The sequence below is a fragment of the Staurois parvus genome, unplaced genomic scaffold (genome assembly GCF_062004578.1).
Source record: "Staurois parvus isolate SC_StPar_1 unplaced genomic scaffold, SC_StPar_1.0 ptg000475l, whole genome shotgun sequence".
In the NCBI taxonomy this organism is placed as follows: Eukaryota; Metazoa; Chordata; class Amphibia; order Anura; family Ranidae; genus Staurois; species Staurois parvus.
The window spans coordinates 300,057-327,575 of NW_028318271.1; the positions used below are offsets into that span (position 1 = coordinate 300,057).

Here is a 27,519-nt window from a genome sequence, read left to right on the forward strand (position 1 = left end):
AGGTGCAGCATAGAATCGCCAACCCATCTCCCTGCATTTTAGGCAACTTAGAATCCAGTGTTGATCTACATCAGCTGTACAACAGAGTCAAGCGGGTTAGCTGGAGGTCATCACATCAAAGCATAAGGGGGCCCTCCACTACCAGGACCTACCACTGATGCACAGGGGTTGGTTAGAGGCAGGGGCGGACTGACCATTTGGAAACTCGGGCACTGCCCGAGGGCCCGGGGTCTGTAGGGGGCCCCATGAGATGCCCCTGGTACCTTTTTCATAGGCTTTTTTGAGTTTGGGCAAGGACACAGGGGCCCCATGATCCCCTATTGCCCGGGGGGCCCCATGAGTTGTCAGTCCGCCCCTGGTTAGAGGATTGTTATCCCATTGCTTACACTGATCAGCAGACATTGACACACTGTAGTTCACCATTCTTTAGCTCTATCACCCCTTGGGAGTCTTTTGGCTTAATAAGAATATCTTTCTTTTGTGTTTTTTTTTTTTTGATCTGCTAAATTTTGGTCAGACGTCACCATTCAGGCCTTATTCTTTTATGGGAGAATTGACTAGTGTGTAGACGGTGAAGCCCTGAAGGCAGACGTGAACATAGTTAGGTCACTGTAGGGGACTTGATGGTGGCATAATCTCTGTATAGTGTGGGGGGTTATTGCACTCTTTTGCTCAGTGACTGTCTTGTTTTATTTTTGTTCAAGCTATCTGATGTTAATAGAATCACAGCTTCACTTACAGTGAGTACAGAAATGAATCACCACCTTTGTAATAATCACATTTTCTTGCTTTGCAGCCTGAAATGAAGATAGAGTCAGTTGTCTTAGCCAGCTGTATTTACTCAGTGCAACTTATAACATCCAAGTGAAAGATATAACACCAACATGTCACAAAAAATAAAAAAAAATGAAGAACAGAATCACTGAGTTCGAAAAAGAATCGCCCCCTTGTGTCAGTATTTTGTTGAACCACCTTTTGCATTAATTACAGCCTTTAGTCTGTTGGGATATGTCTTTACTAACTTTGCACATCAAGACTTTGCAATATTTGGCACTCTTCCTTACAGAACTGCTCAAGGTCAGTTAGATTTGATGTTGTCCGTTTGTGGACTGCAGTCTTCAAGTAATTCCACAGATTTTCAATGGAGTTTAAGTCTGGGCTGTGAATAGGCCTTGCAAAGACATTCACCTTTTTCTCCTTCGACCACTGTGTGGTCAATTTTGCCGTGTGGTTTGGGTCATTGTCATGTTGGAAGGTAAACCTTCTTCCCATTGAAAACTTTCTGGCAGAGGGCAGAAGATTTTCCTAAAGAATTTGATGGTATTTTGCCCCGTCCATTTTCCCATCTCCCCTGACAAGTGCTCCAGTCCCTGCTGCAGAGAAACCCCCCATACCAGGATATTACCACCTCCATGCTTTACTGTAAGAATGGTGTTATTTGGATGGTGAGCTGGATTGGATTTCTGCCAAACATATTGTTTAGTTTTGAGGCCAAAGAATTCAATTTTAGTCTCTTCTGACCATAACACCTTTTTTCCGTGTGGCCTCAGAATCTTTAAGGTGTGTTTTGGCAAAGCTCAATTGTGACTGCGTGTGGCCTTCTTGAGGAGCAGCTTTTTTCTTGCAACCCTCCCATACAAGCCACATTTGTGGAGAATTTGTGATATTGTCACATGCACACAATAACCACTCTGTCATAAATTCCTGCAACTGCTTCAGAGTTGCTGTAGGCCTCTTGGTAGCATCTCTGACCAGTTTCTTCCTGTCTCTTTCATTCAGTTTGGAGAGACGTCCTGATCCAGGGAAGGGTCTGCATTGTACCAAATAGCTTCCATGTCTTAATAATAGACTTCACTGTGCTTTTAGGCATTGATAAAGCCTTTGAATTTTTTTGGATCCATCTCCTGACTTGTGCCTGTCCACATCTTTATCCTGGAGATCTTTTGACAGTGCCTTGCCACCCATAGTTGATTGTTTGCTTCAGTTGCACTACCAAGGACTGAAATGCTCTCGGAAAGCTCTTTTCGTGCTGAACTAATCAAAATGACCACAGCTGATCAGAGCTGAAAGTCAAATGGCTTTGTGTGCCATTGAGAAGGCGATTAGCTACACCTGACAGTCATTAGGCGGGGGTGATCCTATTTCCAACTCAGTGATTCTGTTTTTGATTTTTTTTCCTGACATGTTGGTGTTATATCTTTCATGTTTATGTTATAAATATAGCTGGATAAAACAAAAACTGTGACTCTCTTCATTTCAGGCTGAAAAGCAAAAACAATGTGATTATTTTAACCATTTGCCCTCCTGAGGATTCCCCCCCCCCCCTTCCTGACCAGGCCATTTTTTGTGTTACGGCACTGCGTTACTTTAACTGACAATTGTGCGGTCATGTAACGCTGCACCCAAATGAAATTTACGTCCATTCTTTCCTACAAATTGAGCTTTCTTTCGGTAGTATTTGATTGCCTGTGCATTTTTTATTTTTTGCACTATAAACAAAAAAAGACCGTCAATTTTGAGAAAAAAAAACAATATTTCGGACTTTTTGCTATTAAACAAGTCCAGTAAAAAAATTGAAAAAATCTAATTTCGTCATAAATTTAGGCCAAAATGTATTCTGCAACATGTCTTTGCTAAAAACAATCCCAATACGTGTAAATTAATTGCTTTACGTGAAGTTATAGCGTTTACAAATGGCAGTATAGATACTGGGATCTTTTTTTCTACTAGTAATGGCGGCGATCAGTGACTTTTAGCAGGACTGTGGTGGACATTCTGACACTGGGGGGAAACTAACTTGGTGTCACTGACATCCCCAGTGACACCAATACAGTGATTAGTGCTAAAAAAAAGCATTGACACTGTACTAATGGCACTGGACAGGAAGGGGTTAATATGAGAGGTGATCAAAGGGATAACTATATGTAGTGAGTGTTTTACTAGGGGGCGGGGGAGGGGTGCTTCATTGTAAGCACACTGATCGGGATGGCTTTGCTGTGCACAGCCATCACGAGCAGTGTGCACGAGCTGACAGGGAGGAAGATTTGTAAACAAAACAATCTTTCTCCCCATCGGAGATGCTCAGTAATCACCGGGCGCCAGGGGCGGACTGACCATTTGGAAACTCGGGCACTGGTACCTTTTTCATAGGCTTTTTTGAATTTAGGCAAGGACACAGGGGCCCCATGATCCCCTATTGCACGGGGGCCCCATGAGTTGTCAGTCCACCCCTGCCGGGCGCTGGCGGTTAATTACCGGAAAATGCAAAATCACGTATATATATACGTGATTTTGCGCACCCGTGCCACCCTTTAGCAGTATTTCTGCTATAGGGCGGTCGGGAAGCGGTTAAAGGAGGTGATTATTTTCTATACCCTTTATTTTGGTGTTGTTTAGTTAATGAGCAGGGGGTGTGTCAGAATGGTTAGAGTAGTAGCATTTGAGGTCCCTGTTCCAGATTAATCCCAGAGGGCCTTGTATTCACTCTGCGTCTCCTTCTGGGGTGCACTACATATATATGTAGAACCTTCCTAGTTAGCTAGGGGGAGTTAGCTGATTATTTTTTTAGTCAGAAGGGCAGGCTTTTTTAGTCAGAAGCAGTCTGGGCAATAGTCAGTTGGGTCAAATTCAGGTTAGGGCTAAGAGGCTCTGCAGATCAGTTCCTTGATACCTCCCTCTGCTCTAGAAACTGGAGAAGATTCTAGAAGCAGTGGGCAGGGGGGAGTAGGAGCTGGTCTGCACTCTTGCTGTCCAATCCCCAAGCAGGAGGCTTGACATGCGGTCAGGGCAGCCCTTAAGAGTGACTGAGCCTGATCATTAGCAGGAGAGTTTGGGTGGAACATGTGAGGAAGCTGAGATGCAGGAACCTGGGAGTGAGGACCACTTGTAGAGCCAGGAAAGGAGCCAGCCAGCAGAAACCCGGAAGGCAGCCACCTACCTAAATCAGCTTGCAGGACTGGGACTGAGTGAGTAATCCCACACCCCGTGGGCCAGACAAGGGGAGAGGGCATTCTGGTGGGAAACCTGACTAGCCCCCATCTGGGACTACTAATTTTAGGGTGGATGATTATGTGTCCCCTTGTCCAGGAATTGCCTCAGGCAGCTGGGTGAAGAGGGGATTTAATCTGGGGACTGGGGTGATACGCCAGGAGAGGCTGGATAGCTCTCCAAAGAAGAGAAACCCTTCTGAGCACTTGTACATAGTTCCAGGAAGTTGTCCTCAATTTAACAGTTCTTTGGGCATCCCATGTATCCCTCATCCCCATCTAAGTTCAAATCCCCCAGTAAAATAAACTGGAGTGCAAGGCTGGAGGGAATGAATGTTGCCTGACTGTGCAGGACTATAATCTCTAGCAACTCCTAAGGGGGTAGTGCTACATACTGTATATGATCCTGTCTGGAAGAAATTAACTCATTCCTGGAAATATTTTAATGAAGCAATGCTTTTTGAAGGGGCAACAAGTAACCCCTGTCTGTGTGTGTATAGTGAATTGCTGTTTCAATTGGTGTTTCATTTTGCCTCTTAGTATTTTAGCCCTGCTTCCCCCAGTAGTCTTGTTTTTCTCTCCACCCTTCTTGTATTATGTTACAGTTACCATTCCGTCCACGTATGTATTGCTGGAGTGGTTCATATTATAATCTTTTGATTTATCTGGATATTTGCTGTTTTCAAAATCTGCACAGTTTTGGGTAAATTTCAGATTAAATGATCTTCACGGTGTCATCCTGTCGTAATAACTGTCTGCTAACACTTCTGAGATTGTAAGTTATTGCTATCTTGCTATAACTGGCTGGATATGGAGTCACCAATGGTTTCATTCTGACGCGTTTTGTCCCTCCCACTGGGCGTTTTCAGAAGAACCTCTGAAGACGCCCCGTGGAAGAGGCAAAATGAATAGATAAAAAACCATCGGTGACCTCATATCTGGCTGACAGAGCGCAAGTTGGTGTGTCGCTTCTGGTCCAGGGATTCTGCTCTGAACCGTTCATTTTAATGTCAGTGCAATCGATTTTTGTTTGTTTTAATTATTAAAAGGAATTACGCATTGTGGGTCCCCTCTGTTACTTTCTACATGCATGACAGCCATTTACCCTTGTGACCATTGACACTGATTGGAGACATACTGCTACGAATACAAGATACAACTATTGAGGAGAACTACAAGTCCCAGCAAAACCAGGATTATTAGCCAAGTGATGAAGACTTAAATGCATTTAAGAGTCCACAGAAGTCGGTGAGTGAGTGGGATCACTGGCGGGGAGCACAGCATGCAAGATTGCACTTTATATTAAGAAATAGTGCACCAGGACATATAAGAGACAGCACCAATTATTTGTATAAGGCAACATGTGGATTTGAATTAATTGATATTGTGTTTATATTTTTTTTTCACCTGTATTCATCTATTCTGATTAGGCAGCACTTACATCAATTATTTGTTAAACTGATGATTGTCACATTTTTCTTTCAGAACTAACATGCAGACAGTCCTGACACTTATGAGAGAGCTGTCTATCCAGTGCAACATGACCTTACACCAGTTGGAAATCATGAACTTTTTGAAGGAGGAACATTATGACATTGCAGTGGTGGACGCATTCAACCCGTGCGCTATGCTGGTTACCGAGAAGCTGGGACTCCCATTTATTGCTTTCTTTCCTACAATAATGGCCAATGCTTACCGTATAGGAATGCCGAGTCCTCTCTCCTATAGTCCATTGTTCCAGACTCAGCTCACTGACCAGATGGATTTCTATGGACGTTTAAGGAACACATTGACTTTTTTTGTTTCATTAGTAATCCTGAAAAAGATGGACTCACTGTTTGATGGTGTAATCAAAGAACATTTTCCTGTTGACTCTAGACCAAATATACCCGATCTTCACTTGAAAGCTGAGCTCTGGCTGTACAATGTAGACTTCACCCTTGAATTTCCTCGTCCACTTCTGCCTCACGTTCAGTACATTGGGGGATTATTGGCCAAACCTGTAAAACCAATATCACAAGTAAGTATGGCATGAATGACCTTTGCTTTAATAAAACAAGCTAAAAGAATTTTAAAGTCCAACTCAAGTCAAAGCTTTTATTTTTAATAGCTTGGAGAGAGTGATGGAGGGTCTGCAAGGTTGTTTTTACTACTGTCTGTGACCCCACTGGGAATATTTATCATCTGGGATCAAAAATAAAAGGAGCAAGGGTCCAAAGAACAAAAATACTTTTTTTTGTTTTAGCTTTGGATAGAGTGGCGAAATGTTAGACTTATAAAATAAACTTATATATAAAATCTATATATAAAATCGAGCGCAGTGTATAGGTGTAAGTACGGTAGCTGCTTGCACAAAAAGGCACCTCGGGAACCTCCAAAGTAATTGATAAAGAATGAGAGTGCAGCGCTAACCCAAATAGCGATTAAACATATGATAGACCACATATGATAGTGGATCAGTAAAATGTCAGTGTAAGTTCATCAGATGTGCTGAAAATGCATACAGTCTCCAATATGTAAAGAACCAAAAGTAGTGACTTTCAGAAATGATAATAGCCAAATAATGCACTAACCAGATAGCGCATATTAAAGCGCATGGAGCATTTAAGACCTGCCCCTGGTGCTCAGCCACTGTATCACTGGAGCCAGGAGATGTCATCTATAGGGTGACCACTAGATGTCATCTATCCGGATGGAAGCTGAGTCCAGCCACTGTATTAGAGGATCAGGCGGATGCCATCTATAGGGCGACCACTAGATGTCATCCGTTCCAGGAGGAGCTGTGTCATGGATCCAGGGATGTCACTTGCAGATGTGTCCTTTGCTAAGCACAGCCCCAGGACCTTCAGAATTACAGGCTCCCCAGAAATAAAGAGCCCGTGGAAAAAGGCCTCAAATAGTGTGATATCGTTTATTAAAGTAGGTAAATAATCAGAAAAGAACTTACTAACAACGGTTCAGCTGCTCATAAACGGCCAGACCAGAGGTACATGTACACAGGATATAAATAGCTTGGCACTTCCCTAACGCGTATCGTGTGAGTACACATCATCAGAGGGACTGTGCCAGTGGTAAAAGGAGTGTTTTTATACATAAAAAAAGCGCCAAAATACATCGCAATGCGGCGGCGCCGTTATTGCCGGTTCGCGCATGCGCAGTAGCGTTCGCGGCGGCCATTTTTAAGAAGCCAAAACACATTATGGACATACAAGTGTTGGTTCAGCAGTAATCTTAGTGGGAACAAGATACTGCATTCCTAAATCAACATGGGGCAAGTGGATTAGCTGAAATTACACATGGAACATACTTAATGCCCCATTGTAACAAGAACAGCCTGGTGAAACAATATTAAAAAAATGTATTAAACTAGAAAATACTAAGGTGCATCGACTTTTTACAGCGATTATAGCACTCAAAATGGAATATACAGATAAAGGCAAAATACATCAAATGCGTCAAACATATAAATTAAAACCACTCTGGTTAAAAAGTAATATCATTAAAAATATTAAATTTTAAAACCAATGTACTAAGATTAAGGTGCATCAACTTATTGAAAGCGATTATGTTACTCTAGTATGAATACAAGTAAAGACAAATTACGTCAAACATATAGATTAAAACCAATCTGGTTTAAAAGGTAAAATCATTAGAAATATTAAATTCTAAAAGTAATAATGTACTTCAGATCATAAACGATCGATCAGCTGGTATCGATGAAACAATTAATATCTAATTCTACGTTTAGTCCCTGTGGAACTTGGGACTGTAGAAGATATATCCATTTGGTCTCGAGCATGGAGACCGCTCGTTTTTTGTGGATACCCCTCCAGTTACTTTTGATGGTATCGATACCCACAAAACGCAGGGAATGTGGATTCCTATTGTGTCGCTGGCGGTAATGCATAGACAAGGAGTGCTCCTTGTAACCTTTCTTAATATTGACCAGGTGTTCTCTCAATCTGTCTCTCAGTCTCCTTGTCGTTCTACCTACATATTGCTTCCCGCAACTACATTCCAAAAGGTAGACAACATAGGAGCTGCAGCATGTGATCGTAGACTGAATGTCAAAAGATCTACCAGTTGAATTCGAACAGAAACTTTTTATCGGGTTCTTGTGAATTCCAGTTCTTCCTAATAATTCTGGCAACTTCTTTATATTGCATCGAAATTGTCCCCTGGGGATGTTATCCAGCCACCTAGGCAGGACAGTTGCCACCTGCCTAGGTGGCTGGATAACATCCCCAGGGGACAATTTCTTCGGATAAGGCGGAACTGTGGTAATATGCAAGATTTCATTGCACAGTCTAACATTCTTAGAACAAGATTCATAGAAAAGGGCTATGACAGCCAACTACTGGATATGGAGATTGACCGAGTGGCTAGTTTGGACAGGACTAACCTGCTAACTACACAACATAAGACCAATAAAAAGATTTTCTGTCCCTTTACAACTACCTTTTCGATGCAATATAAAGAAGTTGCCAGAATTATTAGGAAGAACTGGAACATTCTTAAGAGTGACCCGGTGATGTGTAAAGCCTTACCGGAGCATCCAGAAATCATCTACAGAAAAGCACCTTCACTAAGAAACAGACTAGCCCCCAACATTGTCAATCCCCCAAAGCAACTCACGTTTGACTTTCTAAATAGAAAAGGTTTTTTTCCTTGTAACAGATGTATGATATGCACTTGTAATGGAATTCACAAGAACCCGATAAAAAGTTTCTGTTCGAATTCAACTGGTAGATCTTTTGACATTCAGTCTACGATCACATGCTACAGCTCCTATGTTGTCTACCTTTTGGAATGTAGTTGCGGGAAGCAATATGTAGGTAGAACGACAAGGAGACTGAGAGACAGATTGAGAGAACACCTGGTCAATATTAAGAAAGGTTACAAGGAGCACTCCTTGTCTATGCATTACCGCCAGCGACACAATAGGAATCCAGATTCCCTGCGTTTTGTGGGTATCGATACCATCAAAAGTAACTGGAGGGGTATCCACAAAAAACGAGCGGTCTCCATGCTCGAGACCAAATGGATATATCTTCTACAGTCCCAAGTTCCACAGGGACTAAACGTAGAATTAGATATTAATTGTTTCATCGATACCAGCTGATCGATCGTTTATGATCTGAAGTACATTATTACTTTTAGAATTTAATATTTCTAATGATTTTACCTTTTAAACCAGATTGGTTTTAATCTATATGTTTGACGTAATTTGTCTTTACTTGTATTCATACTAGAGTAACATAATCGCTTTCAATAAGTTGATGCACCTTAATCTTAGTACATTGGTTTTAAAATTTAATATTTTTAATGATATTACTTTTTAACCAGAGTGGTTTTAATTTATATGTTTGACGCATTTGATGTATTTTGCCTTTATCTGTATATTCCATTTTGAGTGCTATAATCGCTGTAAAAAGTCGATGCACCTTAGTATTTTCTAGTTTAATACATTTTTTTAATATTGTTTCACCAGGCTGTTCTTGTTACAATGGGGCATTAAGTATGTTCCATGTGTAATTTCAGCTAATCCACTTGCCCCATGTTGATTTAGGAATGCAGTATCTTGTTCCCACTAAGATTACTGCTGAACCAACACTTGTATGTCCATAATGTGTTTTGGCTTCTTAAAAATGGCCGCCGCGAACGCTACTGCGCATGCGCGAACCGGCAATAACGGCGCCGCCGCATTGCGATGTATTTTGGCGCTTTTTTATGTATAAAGACACTCCTTTTACCACTGGCACAGTCCCTCTGATGATGTGTACTCACACGATACGCGTTAGGGAAGTGCCAAGCTATTTATATCCTGTGTACATGTACCTCTGGTCTGGCCGTTTATGAGCAGCTGAACCGTTGTTAGTAAGTTCTTTTCTGATTATTTACCTACTTTAATAAACGATATCACACTATTTGAGGCCTTTTTCCACGGGCTCTTTATTTCTGGGGAGCCTGTAATTCTGAAGGTCCTGGGGCTGTGCTTAGCAAAGGACACATCTGCAAGTGACATCCCAGGATCCATGACACAGCTCCTCCTGGAACGGATGACATCTAGTGGTCTCCCTATAGATGACATCCGCCTGATCCTCTAATACAGTGGCTGGACTCAGCTTCCATCCGGATAGATGACATCTAGTGGTCACCCTATAGATGACATCTCCTGGCTCCAGTGATACAGTGGCTGAGCACCAGGGGCAGGTCTTAAATGCTCCATGCGCTTTAATATGCGCTATCTGGTTAGTGCATTATTTGGCTATTATCATTTCTGAAAGTCACTACTTTTGGTTCTTTACATATTGGAGACTGTATGCATTTTCAGCACATCTGATGAACTTACACTGACATTTTACTGATCCACTATCATATGTGGTCTATCATATGTTTAATCGCTATTTGGGAAATGTTAGACTTGTTATGTATTTATTGATGCCTGTACCCGCATTGGGCAGATTCACCCTTTCTATATGTCCTCTTGACCATTGACTCTGAGACAAAAAGCCAAGAGGAATCCAAAATGGCACCAGAATAAGAAGTAAGGGCAAATCATTAAATGGGAATAAATGCTTTGGCAACAAAAGCCTACAATGGGAGTTCACTGTTGTGATATATCCTCTCATTTGATGTTGTGTCTCCAGGACATGAAGTAAAGGGAATACTCCTCACTGGATCACAGGCACCTAAAACCTAACAGGAGTTTTAAAGGAGAAGTAAAGAGAAAGCTCCTTTTGGCTGTACTTCTCCTGTGTATCACAGGAGTGCAGTGTGTTCTGCACTCCTGTGACCCATTTTCAATGGACAATGGGCTAAAGTCCGCTGTTGGCTGACATCACTCAGGCGGTCCAGGCTTGGGAAAGATCTCGACTTTAAAGTCGACATTCAACCAGATGTCTGGAACGGAACCTGGCTAAGCCTCTCAGTGATCTGCTGAGAGGCTGAGCCAGATGCTCCCTCCCCCATTCACAGCCCAGTGCTCCAGTGAGTACTGGGGGGGGGGGGGGTGCAGAGCAGACAGCGGGGACTGACAGTTACCAGTTATATGCTCACGGAACATTGAGAACTGAGCAATCATCAGTGTCTGATCACTCAGTTCTCAGTCTTAGAGACAGCGGGGGACAGATGCAGCATTGGACAAATTCCGCATCCACTTAGGTAAGTATGATTTCTTAAAAAACTCCTAAACTTCTCTCTTAAGGTTTCCCTAATCCAAAAATGAAAACAGTGTGAACTTTACACACATTTTAATACTTGCTCAGAGCTTTGGTTACATCTCTGAGCAAGTCAGCAAGTCCAAAGTCAGCTTAATTGCACAGTACACAGCCCCAGGCAGGCATTGTATTAGGGGTTCGTGGATAAAAATCCAAACATACAATTCACTACTGCTAACAAAAATGTGTTTTCTTTCTATTTAGGAACTGGAAGACTTTATATCTGAGTCCGGCGATGCTGGTTTCATTGTAGTGACTCTGGGATCGATGTTCTCCTCACTCCCACTAGCGGAATTCATCAAAGAAATGAACGGCGGATTTGCTCAGATCAAGCAGAAAGTGATATGGAGTTATCAGAGGTCAAAATGGCCACAAGAGGTGGAAATTGCTCCCAATGTGAAAATTATGGATTGGGTGTCACAGAACGATTTACTTGGTAAAAATTGTACTATTTATGCAGAAACTGATCAGTTATTTTATTAATGCATATAGAGTTGCCACCTCATTCCTTTAAAACAGAAAACATATTAATTACACAGGTTTTGAGGCTACTTTAACGTAGATAAGGCATTAATTGAGTTTAATTTCCACTCTAATCAGCCACAGAACTTGTGTAATTAATATGTGTTCGGATTTAATGGGAAGCCATCACCACTGGGAATGGCTTTCATAATAAGACCATTTGGCCATACATTGTACTTTGCTTGAGGGTCTTTCAACAAAACAAGATCCATTACTTGAACATTTGGTTTCTCCTCTTTCTACTTTCTTCTTGTTTGGAGGGATGACAAATATTTTTGCTTCCAGCATTTCCAAAAGGTATCAGCAAGGTTCTGAACCTGCTTCCACTGGCACTCGTAGAGATCTTTCAAAGTGAACTAACCAGATGGTGCTAATACTGCACAAGTCAAGAGCATTGCTGGTGTTTTCATATCTGATCTCACTGTCAGAGTTTGATCTAAATATCTCGGCTTCAGGAGGCTCGCTTGTATCTCTATGACACAAGAAATCTGCTCCTGACAACCAGTTGGTATGTTTCAGGTGAGCTTCTTGAATTAGTCTGGTACCGTGATCTGCTGGGTTCTGACTAGTAGAAGCGTAATGCAACTGATCTGGACTTGTGGATTTTCTAATGCGGATTATACTGTTTGAGACATACACGCAAAATCTTCTGGAGGTGAATATAACCTAACACAATTTTTCTTTCAGTGTAGTGTTTAACTGCATCAGGCTCGAAGTCAATTTCTTCAAGAATCAGTTCTGCTAGCAAAACTGACAAAACAGCTGCACATAACTCTAAACGTGGCACTGTGTGGGCTGGTTGGAGATAGGCTCAATAGAAGCATACTTTGTCATAACTTGGTCTGGAGCATGGTTCTGTACATATTCATGAGTCCTTTGCACTGAATCCTATTTCCTCAAGATCTTGAAGCGGATACCCTTTCAAACTAACCGTAGTTTTGTATACTAAAGCTTCTGCTGATGCTGCTGCTGCCGCCTTTTGAGTCTACTGCACCAGACTCTGCTTTCTGCCTCAAGGAGCTGGATTCTAACTCTGCTTTCTGCCTCATCAGGTCATCATCTTTTTGAGTGTATAAAGCCTCTGCATGCGCTGCTTCTGCCTTTGCTCTTGCTTGCCTGCAGAACTGACTGATGAACTGCTGGAAATCACTGAATATCCGGAGTGAGACATGTGAGACCTGTTCTCTAAAGTTTGATGCAGAATGTCCAAACTCCTATCTGGATCCATAATGTGTGAATTAAAGTGCAGTACTGTCCCAAGTACAGTTTTCCTGTGGATTCTTTCACTTTCAAATAAAGCTCCTTATCTTCACCTGTATATGTATGCTTTTTTTACTGTGAAGCTTCTCTATCTTCTACACAGATGCCTTTTCACTAGGAAGCACCTCTGTCTTTGCCTGTATACAGAAGCACTTATAAGTTCACCTGAATACAGATGCATTTTTTCTACGCTGTCCTGCTAACAAAACGCTAAGTCATCCGATTATCTCATCGTGTGTACTAGGCATTAGACTGATTTTTTTTATTGCCTTTGCCAATTTCAGGGCACCCTAAACTGCGTCTTTTTGTGACACATGGAGGAATGAACAGTTTGATGGAAGCTGTGTATCATGGAGTTCCTGTTCTTGGGATTCCACTTCTAGGGGACCAGAAAGAAAATATGGTCAGAGTAAAAGCCAAACAAATGGGAACTTATATTCTACCTGGCCAACTTAAGGCTGACAACTTTGCCGGGACTATTCAGCACATCATTGAAAATAAAAGGTACTGTAATTGTTCGCAATGTAATATCTGTGAGATCTGCATCAGATAACATGTATTGCATATCTGTGAGGTTTGATGTCAGATAACTGTAACTGACAGAATGTGCTGTGAACGCTTTTTACTGAAACACAGCACAAGGTAACAGTTTTAACCCAAGCAGATAGAACACAATACACATCTAGGTACCCCTCCCCAATCACCGATTAGGGGAGCTCCCTATGCGTCACAAACAGTTCTTTTTTATAACAATGCACCTTCTCCTTCCCTTTACTGTCAGCTGATGATTTGCTGCAATGTGCTGAAGCATTTTGTAGTCACCCAACAAAACTCAATCAAAGATAAACTCCAAAAAATGGCTCAGCGTACAGATGAAATACACATATGAAACCTGTTTTACATGCCAGAGGATTTGTGATTCTGTTCGTGAAGTCCTGGGATTTACACAGCTTTACCCCAGTTCTGCCCCACAATCTTATCTAGCAACAGAGAAGACCTGACCTCTCCCTACTGTACTTTCACTTTCATTTACAGGTCTCTACTCACAACCTGTGACTGGACAGTAAAAAGAGAAGCAGCACACGGCTGAACTTCTGCTTCACCCTCCCCTTGAGCCACTTCCCCCTGTCTTCTACAGGCTTCTAGAATCATAGTGGGAAGGAGAGCAGAACAGGCAGTCTGAATATTATAGGCCTCCAGCAAATCCTTGGGGACATGTGCCCAGAAGGTGGTGAGAGAGACCATAAATAGCCAGAGGCCAAGGCAGCAGTGTGCAGTATGCCTGGTCCCAGTCCTGCAAGAGAAGACCCCTGTGCGGGGCTCTGCCCCCCCGGGTACAGGATCCTTGAGAAAGCTTGGAATAACACATCATGGTTTAGCTGGGGGCCTAGTCACAGATCTGTGTCCAGGGATCAAGTTGGGTCAGAAGGAAGCTCACAGGAGATAGCCAGGAGGACGTTGGTGGGAAAGGGTCCAGCTGTCCCAGGGTGGTGTGAGTCTGCATCTCTCTCACTAGGAAGAGCCTGGTGTAAAACAGCAGGGGGCAACCGACGAGTCTGTGGCTAAGTGAGTAGTTGGCCCTCAGTAATGGAGGAAAAGTGACTGTGCATAGCTTTCCTTAACTCTGGAAGTAACACATGTCACCTACAGCATAAATTACTCTGTGGGACATTCAGTAGTTTGTGTAGTGCAGTCAGCAGTTCTGGGCCCAGCAGCCAGAATTTGAGGAGTCCTCAAGTTATCCAGTTCTACATTTTCAGGGTATCCCATGCTCCCTTGTCCCCAGAGAAAACCCCTAGACTGTTTTCTGAGCTGGTGTAAGAATGAAGAAAATGCCATCTCCCTGGCTGTGTGTGCTCTGAGGGGGGAAATAGGACCAAAATTTCTAGCGACTCTGTACACCCCATGCTACATACTGTACAGACATGTTCCGAAAGGGTTAGATTTTAATCAAGCATACTATGAGTGTGACATACTGTATGGGTCATGCACATCTAAAAGGTGCTTTACAGAGTCTTAGAGCCTAAGATTAGTATTTTTTTTTTAATCAACCCAAATGATGGTATGTCCCTGGCCCTTGTGGCTGCTGTTTTACAGTAGATGAAATTTAAAGCCCTCTGATCCTCCCTTCCAACTTTGCCCACTGTCATCTGCAGTGAGGTGGGGGGGGGGGGGGGGTTAGTGACAGTGTAAGCTGCATATCTATACAAACATTTCATCTGAATTTCAATTTGGACCAGACTACACATACTAGACATGTGTATTTTGTTCCAAATTGAAATTTAGGTGAAATTTTTGGTATTCAGAGATTTCGAATTATCCAAATTTCCAAATGACAATAGAAATGGATTTAAATGAATCCCTCACAAGGAAACAACATTATATCAGAAACTCGAATCAAATTCAAACATGAAATCAAATTCGAAATATAAACATATTGCTGATTTCCTTCAAAGACTGTGTGTATTAGTGTCAGAATATGTGTGTTCCAAAATCAAATTTCGAATAGAATAGAATAAAACAGAATAGAGTAAAACTGAACAGAATAGAAAATAAAATAAAAGACTAAAATAGAATGGCAATTAAAGGAATAGAATAGAAAATAATAGATTAGAATAAAATCAAAAGAATATAGACGTGATCCAGAATTCAAATTTTGAATAGAATAAAATAGAATAGAAAATAAAAGAATAGACTAAAACAGAAACAATAGAATGGAATAAAATAAAAATATAACCGTCTTATGAAATTTGAATTTTGAAAAGAATAGAATAAAACAGAATGGAATAGAATACTAGATAAAATAATAGAAAAATAGAAAAAAAAATAGAATAAAATAGACTATAACCATCTTCTAAAATTTGAATGTCGAAAAGAAAAGAATAGATTACAGTAGAATAGAAAAGAATACAGTAAAACAGAACCAAATAGAAAATAAAATAATAGAATTAGCAAATAATAGAATATAATCTAAAAGAATAGAATCGGTATTCTTCACAATGAATTTGGATCGATTTAATATTTTCTATTCTAATTCAATTCAAATACTTTGAATCCATTGAAAAAATTTGAATACAGTCGAAATAAATTAAACTAAACTAAATTTTGTTACAAATGCAACAAAACAAAATTAGTAAATTAATGAATTGCTCTGAAACTAAACTAATTTTTCCATTCTGCACGTCTAATACATATTTACATTGGTCCAGGCTAAAATTGGCATACCTGGAATTCAGCTTTAAAGTTTTGTTGTAAAATCAGACAAGTTGTAAAATCTCTGCCCTTGGCCCTGACTGTATCTCCTTATATGTTCACAGCTACAAGACATCAGCAATGAAGCTGCAAGCCATTAGGAGGTCACAGCCCTTTCCTCCAGACCAACAATTACTGAGATGGGTGGAGCACATCATCCAATCGGGTGGAGGTGGTCATCTTCATCCCTATTCTTACAAACTGCCCTGGTATCAGTATTGGCTGCTGGATGTCATTCTATTCCTCCTCATCATCCTCACCGTGGTCGTCTACCTCATTGTGACATTATTCAGGACTCTCATTACGAAATTATGTTCTCCAGGAAAACTAAAGAGGAACTAATGAAACGTGGCCGTCTATTGGAATTGAAGATGATTTTGTGGTGCTCACAATATAAATACCTCGAGTGTCAGTGAAATTATGAAACTGCTGATTACTAACCTCAGGGACATTGCTGTGATCTGACCTATGGTGGGCCATGTACAGTGCAATAAAACTGAATGATCAATGTCCAAATCAACAAAACAATTGAAATGGACATCAAATTAAACAATACAAAACATACCTTTTTTTGTGCCCTTGTGAATTGATCTACATGTAAGGGTGTGAAAAACCGTCATTGATTGACCCTGTACGATCAATTTTTTCTCCCATAACCAATTGACTTGGGTTGATCGAAATCATCATTATCTATTGCTCATTGCTTGCCCATGCCATTTTTGCTTAGCTCAATCGATGTAAAATTTGATGGTTTTGTCATATTGTACATTGACTGTTCAAGGGTGTATGGCCACCATTAGATTTTAAGAAAACATTCTGCATACTATCCTTGCTCTTTACCTTCCTCTAAGTCAGGGGTCTCCAAGCTAAGGCCCGCAGGAAGAATCCGGCTCAATGCAAGATTTTGTTCAGCTCTCTGATGTATGATGGACTCTGATGGGACTTTGATGTAAAGGGGACTTCAATGGGAATTCTGATGTAAGAGGCACTCTGATGGGAACCCCAATGTGAATGGGGGACTCTCATGAGGACCCTGGTGTGAGCAGGGACTCTGGTTGGGACCCTGTTGTGAGCGGGGACCCTGATGGGAAACCCTGATGTGAGCAGGGACTTTGATGGGGACCCTAATGTGAAGAGGACCCTGATGGGCTCGAGTTTATTTGGAATTTCTTTACTTTGTTTTCCTGAAGTTCTTTCTCAAATCATACCATGCTGATTACAAAAAAAAAAACTTCATGTAAAACTTATTAATTTGTTTTAATTTTAATAGTTAATTTATAAAACTATATAAAACTATTATATAAAAATTTCGACCCAGATCATTGCCTTCTGCCGTTCACACTACGCGTCTTGTGATATACACGCATCTAAACCTCTCTAGCAGCCTTTCTCAAACGTTTGGAGAACTCTTGAAATTATTTGTAACTGTTGGGGAACCCCTGCTAAATTATTATAGTTATCAACAGTTCAAGATAAATTAGGAATGTGGTGTACTCAGAGTATTAGACTTTCAAAACAGATTTTATTTAACCCCTTCATAACTGAGGGTAAAAACTAATTCTAATGCCTGAGCACAATTTTGCAACTTGACATGTGTTAGTAAAACCATATGTAACACCTATGGTAGTGAGCTCTATAGGTCCACAGCTTGGGGTTCCCCAGGGTGCGGAATCTAAGCACCAGCCTGCTTGTTCACCAGGGCTCCTGATGGTGGGGATGGACTTTCAGCAGGCTGGGACCAGTTTGCGGCCCCCAGGTACACCCAGCTGAGGTGGAGGAGACCGCTAGCGGGAGCAGGGTGAAAAGGAGAAGACACAGGGAATCCAATGTGCAAGCCGAGGTCAGGACAGGCGGCAAACAAGCAAGGTCAGGAACGAAGCTGGGGTCGGTACACAGATAGACAATACAGGATTCACAGCGGGAACACACGGGAGCTCCAACAACAAGACGTTGCTCAGGCAAAGTGGGACAGACTGAGCATGTCTTAAATACACAAGCCAGCTAGGAGGCGGGTCAGAATGTGATAGAAGGGAAGGACATAAAACCCAGAGGATAGCAGACGACGCCCACAGGTGAGCACAGACAAACAACATGTGAAGGAATCAAGAGCAGCAAAGAGGTAAGAATAAACACACAAGAGGCTGCAGGCTAACTTGTGACACCATACATATCACTGTAACTACTTTGTGCATCCAGGTGGATTATGCCTTTTGTTTTTGCTTTCTTTTGGTGGTAAATGGTAACGTATATCTTCTGATTATTTTATTATCAAAGGAAAACTGGCCCAAAATAGTAAAAAAAAAAAAATAAATGTAATTTAGCTTAATATTGCTACTACAATAACCTATTGCCAAGGAACAACCCAAAATAAATTCTCCTGCTCCAGTCAATCGCAGTGATGACACATATGTGTATGTTATTTGTTGTTTGCACAGTAGTGTGCATTTTGCTTTTTTTTTTATCCTGTCTAAAACATACCAACACTGAATCTAACTGACACTGATACTAATTTATAAGAAAAAATTAAAAAAAGAAATCCTGCACAAAATATACTGATCATGACCTTTGATGCTGACCTTTGACCCGTACTTGACCAACTAGGAAGGAAAGAAAGAAGGGAAGGAAGGAAAAAAAGAAAGAGAAATACAAACAGTGAGAAAGAAAGGGAAACATGAGACAATGAAAGAGAGAAAGAAAGAGAGAAAGAAAGAAAGAAAGAAGGAAAGAAAGAAAGGAGAGACTCAGGAGACAGAAAGAAAGAAAGAAAGAAAAAGAAAGAGAAAAAGAAAGAAAGGAGAGAATCAGAAAGAAAGAAAGAAAAAGAAAGAAAGAAAGGAGAGAATCAGGAGACAGAGAGAAAGAAAGAAGAAGGAAGAAAGAGTAAGAAAGAAAAAAGAAGGGGGAGAGAAGACACAAGGCTGGTGGGGAGTGTGGGCGGGGCAGACACAGGAGGAGAGGGCGGGAGGAGAAGGGGCAGAACCAGCTTTCGCTCTCCTCCCCCATCTGTAGTGGTGGGGAGGGGGGGGGACTGTCAGCACTGGGAACAGAATATGCTGACAGATCCCCCGCAGCACTGCAGAAGATAGGGGGGGAAGCATACAGGAGTCCACAGCAGCAAGAGATGGATTGAAAGGGCGGCTGCGTGGCACATAGAGGAACCTAGAAATGCACGGTGCGGTTCCTCTATGTGCTCCTATCCAGGTGGGCCCGGCCCACCAGGCAAATGCTGGTGTGCCCTATGGCCAGTCCGGGCCTGATGCACAGCATACTAGCACATTATGGCAGACTTACCTGCCAAACAAAGCCCTCCAGTGCTGTGGTGTCAGCACTCCAGCTGGTCCCAGACACTTCCATCTTTATCCCGTCTTCTGGGTTTGCTCTGTTTGTCTGCTTGAATGGCTGGGCCTTGATGACATCACACCCAGACATGCATGAGGGAGTGACTTCATCGCAGCACAGACTGAGTTGCACATTACCATTGACAGGAAGGGGGAAACATTTATGACAGAAGAGGCCACTAGACCACTAGTCTCTTCTGTCATAAAAACCTTACCTGTCAGGAGTTTTAAAATATTTGGGTTCAGTTCCAAACAGTAAGGCCACCTGCTGACTTGGCACCATCCACAGGCAGCTTATCTCTTCAAAAAGACACAGAAGTTGAATCCAACGCAATTTTGCTTCAGCTAATTGCAACACAGTGGATCTTTTTCTAGTCTTTGCAGTCTGTAAGAAGACAATGACTTTCCTAAGCTCTGCAATGTACTAAACATGACAAGTTTTACCCAAATATCACATGCAATATGGAAATCTCAGAGAGAGAAAGGAGCTTACACCACTTGTCCACATACAGTACAGGAGCTGCATTTCTGCAATACTTTGTTATCCAGGCCAGAAGCAGAGACTATTAGGTAATTGTTCCTGTGTTGTGGCTGTTTAACTGTAGCTGCCCATAACATATTGATCCGAATCCTAGTGAGACAAGTCTTTTTCCTATTGTAATTATCTCACAAGCACATTGCCAGATATCTAGGTTTAGATTACTGGTTATTTTCCCAGGAAGGGAATCCCCTCTGTTCACAGAGGTCCTGTCCTGGGTGGAGGCGCTACCAACTTGATTATCAACCCCACTCTTTCCCTTAGCGAAGGTTACGGTTATCTTACTTACCTACATGTTTAGCACACTATCCTGTTTGGGGATGGCCATTTCTCATGATCCCTCCAAAAGAGGGCTACACCAATGTAAGTCCAAAAAGGATAACTTGTCCTGGGACCTATAAAGTTAAAAAAAATTAGAAAACTTGCGAAATGTGATATTGGGGTGATCATGCTCAGTGGTAAGTGTGTTTGTAGTGAGTCCATGTCAGTCAGGATCTGTGGTTAACCCCTTCGTGCCTAAGGGTAAAACAAATCTTAACGAGGAAGCACAATTTTGCAACGTTGACATGTGTTAGAAAAACAGTACATATCATCACAACTAGTTTGTGCACCCAGGTGGATTATACCTTGTTTTTTTCAGGACAAATTGGGCTTTTATTTGGTGGTAAATGGTAATGGATAGCTCCTAATTTTTGTTTTATTATCAAAGGAATACTGGCCCAAAATAGTAAAAAAAAACAAAACATTTTTTAAATTTTGCTGTATATTTCTCGCTACTAGCATAACCTACCACCAAAGAACAACCCAAAATAATTTCTCCTGCTCCTGATGATCGCAGCGATACCACATATCTGTATGCTAGTTGTTGTATGTACCTGTAGTACAGCCCAGAATCAATAGTGTGCAATTTGCTTTTTTTTTATCCTACTACTGACACTGATACTAATTAATGAAAAAAAAAAACAAAAAAACCTGACCCTGATGTTTGACCCTGACTTTGGCCTTTAGCCCTGACCTTGAACCAAATACTAACTCTGGAACAGACCTAGATCAAACCTTGATCTAAGTATTTTATTATTATTATATTTATTTATTTTTTTCCTCTCTGAAAGGACAGAGAGAGAGATACAATGTATCTCTCTCATCCATTAATAAAGAGAAAACATGGGGGCGGGCTTCACAGTTACTGATTACTGTGATAGCCATTCAGAGGCCATCACAGCAATCAAGTGACCTGGAATTGGGAGTTCTGGGTCCAGGGGAGGACTGACCATTTGGAAACTCGGGCACTGCTCGAGGGCCCGGGGTCAGTAGGGGGCCCCATGAGATGTCCCTGGTACCTTTTTCATAGTTTTTGTGAGTTTGGGCAAGGACACAGGGGCCCCATGATCCCCTATTGCCCGGGGGCCCCATGAGTTGTCAGTCCGCCCCTGTCTGGGACCCTGTGCACCCAAACAATGTAAAACACACTTTGTGATTGGCCAAAGCATTGTACCTGACCAATAGTGATGGGCCGAACCCCCCCCCCCCGGTTTGGTTCGTGGTAGAACATTCGAACAGACCAAAAGTTTGCAGCGAACATCAAACCTAATGCAAGTCTATGGGACTTGGACTTGCAAATTCAAAAGTGCCCATTTTGATGGGTTATATGCAAGGTATTAGCCATAAAAGTGGTATGTGGACTTGGGTACTGCCCTAAGGGATACAAATCAGTGAATTTTTTCTTTTTTAAAAGTACTCTTTTTAAAGGGGCAGTCATTGTTCATTGCTTCACTTGTACACGACTGCGCTATAGCCAAAAAACAGCTACAACGCGGTTGGCTAGTTCTGGGAGGATGTCCATGGACGTCCTTCCAGAACCACACCCCCCCTGCGCCCCCTGGGGAGCGCACTGCACACGATCCTTGATCACTGTGTCCTTCAGACACAGCTGATCACATGACTAAGCAACGGGCCAATCACAGCCGCTTTTACCATGTGACCAGGTAAATAGGAAATGCTGGTTATTGGCAGTCCTCTCCTCAACTTGACAGCGTTAGAGAAGAGGAGAGCCGGTAAGCGGCATTTCGCAGGGGGACATCTACACTGATCATCAGTGTCCTGGTAATCAGTGTAGCCCCATCAGTGTGGCCAATAGTGCTCATCAGTGCCAATCTGTGCTGGCTATCAGTGCCCATCAGTGCTCATCAGTTGAAACAGTGCTGCCTGTTAGTGCCCATCAGTGCCACCTATCAATGCCCTTCAGTGCCGCCTAACAGTGCCCATCAGTGCTGCCCATCAGTGCCACCTACCAGTGCCCATCAGTGCAGTCTCATCAGTGCACATCAGTGCAGCCTACCAGTGCTCATCAGTGACTCTTCATCAGTGTCCATCAGTGCAGCCTATCAGTGCCCATCAGTGACTCCTCATCAGTGCCCATCAGAGCAGCCTATCAGTGCTCATCAGTGAAGGAGAAAAATTACTTATTTACAAAACTTGATAATAGAAACAAAGAAAAACTTTTTTTTTCATATTTTGTGGTCTTTTTTAGTTTGTTTAGCAAAACATAAAAAGCCCAGTTGTGACCAAATACCACCAAAAGAAAGTTCTATGTGTCTCAAAAAAATTATAAAAATTTAGTTTGGGTACAGTTTTGCATGACTGCGCAATTGTCATTCAAAGTATGAGAGTGCTGAAAGCTGAAAATTGGCCTGGGCAGGAAGGAGGTAAAATTGGTTAAAGTAAAAAAAAAAACTTTTATAAATTTCCTTTCAATACTATGCTTAGGGGTCCCCTTAAACTACCTGCAAAGTTGCAAAGTTGCACATCTCTACTACGTATAGAACCTGCTGCAGCAGGACTGACACCGCAACCCTTCATAGTTATTCTTGATGAGTGCAGGACTGAACATTGCTCTAAAAATTACAATTATACGAATCTGTCATACAGGCGCAGAAAAATTGGGCCTTAGGTGTTGGTGGTGCCTGAACATTGTAACTCCTTACAGTTACTATTGATGGGCGTAGGAATGGGCCCTGCACTTAAAATTAACAGTTACAGAAAATGGTAAAAAATTTTAATTTTATGCACCTGTCAAACAGGTGCCGAAACATTGGGCCTTGGGTGTTGGTGGTGCCCTAAACCAAAAAAATTGTTGGAAGCTAGCAAAATCAGGAATAGGATAGGCAGCATAGGCCGTGTTAAAGGGATCCCAGATCCCTAACAAATGTAATCAGTTACATCAGCAACAGGGGCAAGATAGTTGCTGTTGATCCAGGATTTCATTCATTTTGATAAATGTCAGCCGGTCAACGGAGTCTGCGGACAGACGCACTTTTATCCATCACAAAACCTCCAGCAGCACTGAATGTCCACTTGGAAAGCACGCTGGATGCAGGACAGGCCAATAGTTCAATGGCCAGTGATCCATCTTCAAGACCCAGTAACCCAGTGGATGCTCAGTTGGAAAGGTCTCCAAGACTGCTCTTGCCCCTAGATATTCCTGCACCATATGATGCAGACACTGGCAGTGTGCTGCGACTGGGGGAACATGACTGTCATTTTCTTTTCCCTCACTGGCACTCCCTCTCTCTAAGCTCACGTCACTCCTTTCCTCATCCTGGGAACCAACATCGGAGCATTCAAATTTCTGCGCATCTTCTAGCAGCATGTAACCCACAGTATGATCAAATAATTCTAATTACTCCACCGTGCATGATGGTGGGGCTGTGGAAGGAGAAGCTGTGGTGGACAAGAAGCCCGTGGAATAGGTAGCTTTGGCAGCTGCGGTGGAAGGCAAAATGGTATACGCCTGGGTGATAGAGGATGAGGATGGTTTAGTTTTCCACTCCACCACCTCTTCTGCATGTTGTGGCTGAATAACACAGCCAAGACCAGAAAAAAATGACAAGAGTGACCTGCCTGCAGAGGATACAACATGTCCACGACCACCACTTTTCACAGAAGCTGCTTGCCCTCTCTTAGCTGCCTGTGAGCATCTGCCTCTCCTTTTTGGCCTTTCAGACATGATGGGGATTTTTTTAGGGGATTTATGTAACTTTATTTTTGAGTGTGGGATGGGATTTTGGTGTTTGGGTGCAGTATGTTTGTGCTTGGTGCAGTATAAACTGTTTTATTTTTTTTTATATATATATAGAAAATAGGGGCAACATTTTTTTGGGCCACACCAGTAAAAAAATAAAATAAATGTAAAAAAAAAAAGTGAACCACTGTTGACACAGAAGGAAGAACACCTGCGATGCAGAAGGGGAGAACAGCAATTATGCTGTAAATGGTTTTAGTGCTGCAGCCAAAAAATAAATTAAAAAATATGAATGAAAAAATAAAAGGAAACTACTGCTGACGCAGAAGGAGGAATGCCTACGACAGAAAAGGGGAACAGATGCAGCAACAGAACTGGATGCTGACAAAAATAAATAAATAGATAAATATTCACAAAGAATAAAAAAAAAATATGCGAACAGCACCACAACACTGCACTACACTAACTACACTCACTGCACTCACTACACTGTCTCCTAACACACCTCTGACTATCCTCACCTATCTAACTGCACCAAAACACTACAGAAGGCTGCTGTGTAAGCAGCCGTATATACAGTAGTGTGGGGCGTGGACTTAGCCCCTGAGCCATGATTGCCCAAAGTCACCGAGACTTTGGCCAATCATGGCTCTTCCTGTGAACTCAGCTGTGTTTGGCACAGGCACATTGCATTGTGGGGTGCGTGGGCGAACTTCCCTCCGAACGCCCTTACCGTTCGAGTGTTTGGCGAACAATGTTCGAGTTGAACTTACGTCCCTCTCAAATATGTACTTCATCCCTAATATAAATATTATTTTCTTAATTCTGAAGATGCCGCCTGTACATAGAAGCGTGGACCATCACTCCTGGGTCCCATATGGTGTCACATCTAGCTTGCCAGATCGAGGCTTGGAACGCACGCCGGTTATTGTAGGAGATGCAAAGACCCACGTTATGAGAGAACATGCTTGGGGGACCTAGCAATGTTTGACCATCCTAACGGGGTCACAACCTTCTGGAGAGTGTGGAATTTAATTATGAAACACAAGTGGTGAAGAAGAATTTTCTGGAAAATTGGCATGATCCAGCATCCTCTTAAAGAGTCCTTTAAGAGGATGCTGGCATGATCCAGGATCCTCTTAAAGGACTCTTTATTTATTTTTTGTTTGGAAATGTACTTAAGTGGACTTTATATATTACTTTGCTTATGAGTTTAGTATATCATATATGATCACACATGAGTAAGTGCCTTTCTATTTATCATTTTTGGATCTAATTAGTGTGTATACACTTAATAGGGGCAGGTGCTTAATTACCATTGGAATTATTTGGTTGTTTCTGTTTAGAGATTTTGAGCTATCACAATCACTATATATGGTATAAATAGGCACCACAATATTGGCTATTTGTTATATGAATATTATTTTGTTTTTGCTAATGGATGCTTGGCAACTCCTGTGTGTTGGTGGCCGTGCTCGGGTAAGTGCCGGTGGCTTCTGTGCATACGGTGCTTCTTTACCACGACTTATTTATATATAAATACTTTGGTCCTATTTCACAAGCCCAGTATTTAAATGCATGAAATGTTTTTCAGATTCACTCTTTTTTATATTGCATAATTCCTGTGGTAATGTATAAAAAGATACCATTCAAGTAGTTACTAAACTTGTCTTTACTACGTTGTCCTGAAGGCTCAAACAACACATTAAACCTCCTATGAGATATATACAGTTGCAAGAAAAAGTATGTGAACCCCTTGGGATTACGTGGAGTTTTGCATGAATTGGGCATAAAATGTGCTCTGAACGTCATCTAAGTCACAACAATAGAAGAACACAGTCTGCTGAACATAATACTACACAAACATTAGATGTTGCCATGGTTTAATTGCACATAACATGTAAACATTCACAGTGCAGGGAGGAAAAAGTATGTGAACCTTTGGACTTAATAACTGGTTGACCCTCCTTTGGCAGCAATAACTTCAACCAAACGTTTCCTGTAGTTGCAGATCAGACCTGCACAACGATCTGGAGTCATTTTGGACCACTCCTCTTCACAAAACTGTTTCAGTGTAGCAATATTCTTGGGATGTCTGGTGTGAATTGCTCTCTTAAGGTCATGCCACAGCATTTCAATCGGGTTGAGGTCAGAACTCTGACTGGGCCACTCCAGAAGGCATATTCTGTGCTGTTGCAGCCATTGTTTTGTTGAATTACTTGTATGCTTTGGGTCATTGTCCTGTTGCATCACCCATCCTCTGCGGAGCTTCAGTTGGCGGACAGATGGTCGTACGTTTTCCTGCAAAATGTCTTGATAAACTCTGGAATTCATTTTCCCATCAATGACAACAATCCGTCCAGGCCCTGAGGCAGCAAAGCAGCCCCAAACCATGATGCTCCCTCCGCCATGTTTTACTGTGGGGATGAGGTTTTGATGTTGGTGTGCTGTGCCTTTTTTTCTCCACACATAGTGTTGTGTGTTCTTCCCAAACAACTCAATCTTGGTTTCATCTCTCCACAGTATATTTTGCCAGTAGTGCTGTGGAACATCCAGGTGCTCTTTTGCAAACTTCAAACGTGCTGCAATATTCTTTTTGGACAGCAATGGCTTCCTCCGTGGTGTCCTCCCATGAACTCCATTCTTGTTTAATGTTTTCCTTATTGTAGATGTGTCAACAAAAATGTTAGCATGTGCCAGAGATTTCTGTAGGTCTTTAGCTGACACTCTGGGATTCTTCTTTACCTCATGCAGCATTCTGCACTGTGCTCTTGCAGTCATTTTTACAGGACGACCGCGCCTAGGGAGAGTAGCAACAGTGCTAAACTTTCTACATTTGTAGACAGTCTGTCTTACCGTGGACACATGAACATCAAGGCTTTTGGAGATACTTTTGTAACCCTTTCCAGCTTCATGCAAGTCAACAATTCTTGATCGTAGGTCTTCTGAGAGCTCTTTTCTGCGAGGCATGGTTCACATCAGACAGTGCTTCTTGAAACCGGTAAACCCAAAACAGATGTGTGTTTTTTAAGGGCAGGACAGCTGTCAGCAACACATCCAATATCATCACACTGATTGGAGTCAAGGTTGGCTCACTCCTGGCTCCAATTAGCTCTGGGAGAAGTCATTAAGCTAGGGCCTCACATACTTTTTCCTCCCTGCACTGTGAATGTTTACATGTTATGTGAAATTAAACCATGGCAACATCTAATGTTTGTGTAGTATTATATTCAGCAGACTGTGTTCTTCTATTGTTGTGACTTAGAAGACGTTCAGAGTACATTTTATGCCCAATTCATGCAAAACTCCACGTAATCCCAAGGGGTTCACATACTTTTTCTTACAACTGTACATAATATTTATATCATATACTGTATATCTA

The 27,519-nt window shown here is 41.9% G+C and overlaps 1 protein-coding gene across 2 annotated transcripts in view; it reads left to right on the forward strand.

The window, feature by feature from the left end:
• Positions 1–18,635, forward strand: part of LOC149452371 (UDP-glycosyltransferase 3A1-like) — a 34,710-nt gene extending 16,075 nt beyond the window's left edge. Inside the window, exons 2-6 of one of the 2 annotated variants that reach the window (XM_089689428.1) lie at positions 5,036–5,234; positions 5,472–6,006; positions 11,411–11,642; positions 13,273–13,492; positions 16,306–18,635. In XM_089689428.1, the coding sequence (XP_089545554.1) occupies positions 5,209–5,234; positions 5,472–6,006; positions 11,411–11,642; positions 13,273–13,492; positions 16,306–16,582 (1,290 nt within the window). In that variant the 5' untranslated portion in view covers positions 5,036–5,208 and the 3' untranslated portion in view covers positions 16,583–18,635. The remainder of the gene's footprint in view (positions 1–5,035; positions 5,235–5,471; positions 6,007–11,410; positions 11,643–13,272; positions 13,493–16,305) is intronic. The other variant, XM_089689427.1, reaches the window with a different exon arrangement.
• Positions 18,636–27,519: the final 8,884 nt, after the last annotated feature.